We start from the raw sequence: 6,500 nt of genomic DNA, 5'->3' as shown, positions 1-6,500 counted from the left end.
GAATCCTTGTACACATGTTTTAATTTAAAGGGTAAAGCTATTATTATTTTATTGTGCTTTAAAAATTAAAAAAATATAAATATCATTCTTTGTGGATTTAAAATATTTTAACATAAAAAATAATTAAATTATTTTACTGCATTAAAAAAAAACATATATCGGGGTCAATCCCTTAATAACTAATAAACTGACATTAGTACAAAGATATTTGATTATTTTAGAAAGGGCAAAGATACCATTACGGATATGCGCCTTCAATGTGCAACTGGCTTTTGTTAATGGTCCGGCTATAGTGGAATTTATTGATGATATAAAAACAATAGGTTAATTGTTAGTTAATAAATATGATATAACAAAAATAATTGGCTTAGAGAAAAAAATGGGGGAAAAAAAAGAATTGAATAAATTAATTAGAAGGGGAGCCAGAACCCAGGAGTCTTCAACCATGATGCTTCTATACACTCGTGTCTTTGATCCCAGTCTTTCCTTGTGAAAAGAAAACATGCTTTGCCTTCATTTTCGTTCCTTTAGCCACCTCAAATCTGTCTAAATCAAACCTACGCACCTCCCTGCGCAGGATATGGAGTCGCCTTCTTTTGTATCCAAAGCAAGGACCGCCATCCATTCCGCTGCTGCTAAAGCGGAACAAGTTTTCACTGACATTAAATCAGACTTTATATCCGATCGAGAAGGGCCAGGTTCCCCGCCTCTATCTCTCTTCAATCTATATCCACTGCTTTCTTTCCTTTAATTCCCCTCTCCTTTTCTTTCTCGTGTAGAAAAAGATGTGTGTGTGTGTGTGTGTGTATATATTAATTAATTAATCATCGATGGAGTTTTGATTTTTTGTTGAAATGAACCGGAGAAGACTCAGATAAGATATCGCCAAAGGAATCGATTAAAGAATCGGGAGACAAGTCGTCTCCGCGCAATTACAGCGAGTCAAAGGTGAACTAATTTTTGTTTTTTTAATTTTATTTTTTGCAAAATAGGTGTGTTTTGATTCGATTGAGAAATTGAACTTCATTTGAATAAATGTTTTTTTTTAAGTATTCTTGAAAAAAGAAAAAGAAAAAATTACTGTGGGCAATGGCATGATGCAGCATAAGAATGAAGGGAAGCAGCAACATATGAGGTGGAGACCTGGAAAAATAGGGACTAAGCTGGATTGGCAAGATAGATTCAAGAATACTATAAGATTAGGAGGGAAAAGAGAACCTGACAACAACAACAACAACAAAGCTGAAAACTCAACCATGGCTCTTCCATTTTACGATGAAAATCTCTACTTACTCAACATGAAAAACGACGAGGAGGCCAAGGTATCAAACTAACATCTCCCTCATTTTATATTTGCCGTTTGTATCATCTATTTGCTTGACGTTTGACGTGTCCATCATATTGTTTGCTTAAAATGTGCTGATGAGTGAATGACTTTCGCTTTAGTGTTTTCGAAATGCATGTTTAGCAGTGATGTTGTTGCCAGTGATCTGAAGAACAAAAATAAAGAAAGGAGCTTTTCCAAATCGATCGATGGAAATGCGTTCAGACAGAAATTTATAGGTTATAATTAGGTTTCTGTAAAGCACAACTTTTAGATGAAAACGTTCCAACTGAAAATGAGTCAAATTTCTGAACTAGAAAGATAGCAACTCGTACACAAGCTGTTCCACATGAGCTGACATTCTATCAAGGCTTTTATTTGTTGCCGCAGGCAGTTAATACTTAAGCCAAGTGGTAGTTTTCTCCCCAATTTACTTTTTTTCTTTTCTTTACCTAAAAAGGGTCATGCTGAAAAACTAAGCTTCTCTGTTTTCTTGCAACAGAGTAGTACATTTGTTCCTACAATATATAAGAGTATGAAGCTAATAGGAAAAGCTTTTGTCTGTTCCGTTATCCAACATCTTTGATTGTTGTTTGTTTTGCTGCATGGCTCACACAAATGTAGAATTTCTTGTTTTTACTTGTTTACTTATTTCCAGGATTGATCTTATGTAGGGCTCACATGTTTCTTCCATAGTGGAAAGATTAAATGCCACCAACCCAGATACAATTCCTCCAGTTTCTGCCTTGAAGCAATTGGCTATAGCTGTGGAGTAAGTTGCTGGATATTTTTTTATTCTTTGACCTAAATATTCCCTTTTCTTTTAGTTCTCAGATCATTTTATTAAACTCGGCAAATCTTGAGGCTGTGTCCTGATGAGATTATTCTGTAATTGAGTGTGATTTTTCTCCATGCACACAGAGTTCTTAATTGTTTTCTGGGAATCTTTTTCAGTTCTGGAAAAAAGTTTAAGTCAGTGAAAGACATTTTGGCATCATCTGGAGCTTCCTCACCAATAATGGAGAGGGCAAGCTTAAGCCTTGCTGCAGTTAAGTCATTAGTGCTTCGAGACAAGGAGGGTAAACTTACATCTGAGTTTGGTAATGATGAGAAGCTGGTATCCTTGATAAAATCATTGTTTGATGCAGGTAGATTCATGATTAGATGACCTTCAGACTGCTTTTCATACCGTTTTTCTTTACTCTTTGATACATTGCATTATTGTTTTACATATAAAAATTTGTTATTTTGATGCATTATCTTGTGATGATCTTTCACTTCCGTTGTAATATTTGCAAGATATTCGCAGAGGGAAACTTTCTCAGCCGGAACATGAGCCTGGTTTTGGAACCACCATTATTGCCCAGAGATATTCATGGTGCTCCACCTGAGGGCTTTCTTACTAAACTATCTGAAGTAATTGGAAGTTTTACAACCCTGCGAAAAATGGCATTGTTCTGGTGCAAAATTGTTACTGAGGTAAGTGGACTGCTAGAAATTCTATCTGGTGATCTAACACATGGGAAAGACTACATAAGCTTTACAAACCTCAAATAATAACTGTTAAAATCTAGCACCACTACAAGAACAATTTCCATTGTTCTCTTCACTGCAAAGCAATACACGATAACTAGTTTTCCTTTTGGTCCAAACCATGAAATTGTTCAGATACGATCTTTCACATGCTTTGGAATTTTGAGCATTAGCATCACTTCACCAGTTTCTTTATCTGGCAAAGCATGTTCACCATTTTCAGATAAGACGACTTTGGTCTGAAGAGCTGTATATACCTGGCATCCCTCTAGATGAGATTCCAGATTTAAATTCCTGTCGTTTGTACCAGCAACTTCAGGTTGTGAATTCTTGTATTTCTAGAAAAAAGTGGCGCACTCTGGCCACTCAATCAATAGAATCAGTAATGAGGCATGCTGGTTCATGTCCTGAAGAATCGGCTGATCTCCAGGGCATAGTGACCTCACACCATATCTTATATGCTAGAATAAGCACTGGAGAACTTGTTCTTCGATTGGGAGCTGATAGACCTGCTGATAATTTAACCATGTTGGAAACCGGAGAACCTGTATACTCACCGATCACCCAGGTTTGGTTGGTTATTCTCAGTAGTTCTTAACCATGTACTTATATGACTTTCTTGTTTAAATCCATTTTCATCCATATATACAGGAAGGACCTTTGCTTACTGAAGATCTTATCAAAGAAACAGAAGAGTTCGTGCTGCGAACTGGAAGGTTAGTGTGTTGAGTAATTCCTGTTGTAGAAGTTAGGTGCTAAGCAGAACAGTAAAAACCATCCAAAACAGGGAAGGGTGCTGACCACACTGAGATAAGGAAGGGCAGGTTGTCGTCCTTGGATCTGCAATCAAATAAATTGCTGCTACGTTTAGGAACATTAGTCTCGTTGTATGAGCTAGACCAGCTGAACAAAGTATAAAAGATCTGCTAGTCAATTATTATAGTTTTTAAGCCATTGTTCTCTTTGATGTTTTTGTTATAGGATTCCTCTGTGCCTCTTAAACAATGTGTTGGATTTGGGCTTCTTTTGCATTCTCTAAGCATCACGAATGGATATGAAATATTAACCATTTAAATTTATGGTTATGTTTGGTAAATGTAGTATGATGCCTGCAATTGACAACAAATTAAATAGTTTTTATACAAAATACTTATCTTTATCCAAGTTTGGTTCTGTCAAAAAGCACAATATGTTGATCTCAGGCCCATGCACGCCTTTAGCTTTCTGCATTTGAAACTTGTGATGTTTAGGAAAGCAATTAAGCTTTGGGATTTCTTTGATGAATTGTGTTATTTCCAATGGTCAGTGTTGGCGCTGGGTGTTCTCAACTCCTCTCTGACATGCAGGCCTTCAAGGTAGATTCTTCAAACAAAGTATATCTTATTTCAGGAAGTTTATGAAAGTAATTGACATTCTATATGTGCGCTAGGCTGCAAATCCTGGTTGTATCTTAGAAGATTTTGTCAGATGGCACTCTCCCCCTGACTGGACAGAAGGTGAGCCAAGTGATGAGGCTCAAGAGTATGTTGATCAAGTTGATTCATCTTCTACAAGAGGTCAACTAAGCAGTCGAATGCAAAAGGAAGGTTTACCCTTTACCCTGGTGACCTCAACTACAATATAGAACTGTTCATTTAGCAAAGCAATAAGCAGATTAATTCTTAAAGATATTACTGCTAGCTATTGGTTGTTTCTATGTAAGATGTATTTTACCTGAATTGTGTATTCATCTGGATTTTCTTGTCTATTGAATCACAAATTATTGCATTCTTTTTTCTCCTAGTGTCCATGATCAAATCAATTAGTTACGTGACCATGTCATAAACTTCACTAAGCAGGTTGAAGTTGAGTGTGCTGCTACTGATTTGAACTTTTATCTGATTTCTCTTGTAATTGAATATGCAACAATGCTAGGTAACTTGTGGCGTGAACTGTGGGAAACAGCCAAACCTGTACCAGCTGTTAAACAGGCTCCCCTCTTTGATGTGGATTTGGCTGTGTAAGTTTGAATCTTTATATAGATGCTAGTTCTGATTAGTGCTTACACTTGACTTTACAAGGCAGTGTGTTGCTTTAATTCTTCAGGGAGGGTATTCTGAATGACTTAGAAGACATCCCACCTGTTGAGCTTTTTGAACAGCTGTTTATTTCTTTGGTAAGATATCTTGAACAGCTCATGTTGCTTATCAATAAGTTATTCCCATCCAGCATTGTTCATTTGCTACACTGCTATATAAAACCTAGGATTTTTGCCTTTTGATAGCCAGGTCTGTCTGACCCAAAGAAGAAAGATAGCTAGGTCTCGTCAAGCTACATGTTTTTGATAATTAACATTATAAGCTTTCACTAGCTTTCCTGTGGTGCTTGGCGTTTGTCTTTCCTGAATTGCCTTTTGATACCATACTATATCATGAGAAACATTTTTGATCCTGCAATTTGACGTTTGCATATGACAAAGTTTACATTGCTCTTTGCAACTAAAAAGGAAAAACTAAAACCAGAAGGAAAAAATTCCAATTCTTCTGCTTCATCGGTACAGTCTGCAGCTGCATTGTTAACTTGTTATTTACATGTTGTTAACTTCAAATCGTACCTCTTTTATGGTGTGCTAATAATGTCAGATGTTCTGAAAATTTCAGCTTGGTTTGGGATTTGTAATGGCCGAGGCTAAACTCTCCTGTAACAATGATTTGTTGAAGATATTCTTGGAATGCAAAGACTATGTTGTTGTCACTTGTCAAGGAAAAATCTGGAGTGATAAAATGGATGATCTCTGCCAGGTAGGTTATACCAAGACCATATCAGATAATTATAAGCATTTGTAGCATTTATCGATTCCTTCATTTCAAAATGGCGTTTATACTGTTACTTGAAGTACCTAACTTTGTTGCTTGTACGCAAAAATACCCTATGCATAACTATGTAACCTATAGTTTTCCATCTCTTTCTCTCTTTCACTATTCAGAACAGTCATTTTTTAAAATTCGAAACATGTTTTTGTCATGCTCTATTGTAATGAGAAATTATGGCTGGCATTATCATTCAAAAACAACCCCTTATGGAGTGGTTGGACTTTCAACTATAAAGGGTGCATTTTTAGAGTTCTCAGAGCAACCACTTCATGCAAAAATGCTCAAGGGTAGAACTATTTCGAAATTTTCTTGCACTCTAGTTTTCATGACTTAGTTTTTCTTTTTAAGATTACTTTAATGCGACATTTTTTTGATGTAGTAGGTGTACGAAACAGTAGAGACAATGTTATTGAACCCAGAGGAAGTCCTAAAGGCAGCAAGGCAGATGGAAGAAACCAATACTGTGGGTGAACCAAGACGGAAGATGCTTGGCCTGAGCTTTGGAAGCAAGGAAAGAAACTCGAGAAACCCATCAAAAGATGAGAAGAACTCAGAGGAAAATTCATGTCGCCAACCATTCTCTAGCTTCTTTGATGGCAAGTCTTCTTTATTCTTAAGAAAGCCTCCGAGGCCTGAGAGCGTGTCCTTCGGCGACAAAGCTGCATACCAAGATGAAAGCGAAAATGATTGGACAATTGTTTAATCAACAGTCTCCTTCCACCGAACCCAGCCCACTTATTTCTCGTATTGAGCTTTGAAGAAGAAACTGTAAATTATCCCCCCCCACCCCC

General features: G+C 36.8%; 1 protein-coding gene across 2 annotated transcripts; it reads left to right on the top strand.

The window, feature by feature from the left end:
* The first annotated feature begins 369 nt into the window (after positions 1–369).
* Positions 370–6,500, top strand: LOC105116436 (uncharacterized). Of its 2 annotated transcripts, none has more exons than XM_011013803.1 (14): positions 370–698; positions 875–948; positions 1,104–1,322; positions 1,999–2,096; positions 2,279–2,472; positions 2,634–2,803; positions 3,081–3,425; positions 3,509–3,573; positions 4,164–4,212; positions 4,287–4,443; positions 4,772–4,856; positions 4,943–5,012; positions 5,497–5,637; positions 6,092–6,500. In XM_011013803.1, exons 1-14 carry the CDS (start codon positions 581–583, stop codon positions 6,410–6,412), a joined length of 2,106 nt encoding a protein of 701 aa, XP_011012105.1. In that variant the 5' UTR covers positions 370–580; the 3' UTR covers positions 6,413–6,500. The 2 variants fall into 2 exon arrangements, with proteins under 2 accessions (XP_011012105.1, XP_011012104.1); XM_011013802.1 differs by having other exon boundaries at positions 869–948.

Source organism: Populus euphratica, unplaced genomic scaffold (assembly GCF_000495115.2).
Source record: "Populus euphratica unplaced genomic scaffold, PopEup_1.0 scaffold944.1, whole genome shotgun sequence".
Lineage (NCBI taxonomy): Eukaryota > Viridiplantae > Streptophyta > Magnoliopsida > Malpighiales > Salicaceae > Populus > Populus euphratica.
This window is presented reverse-complemented; position numbering and strand designations above follow the sequence as displayed.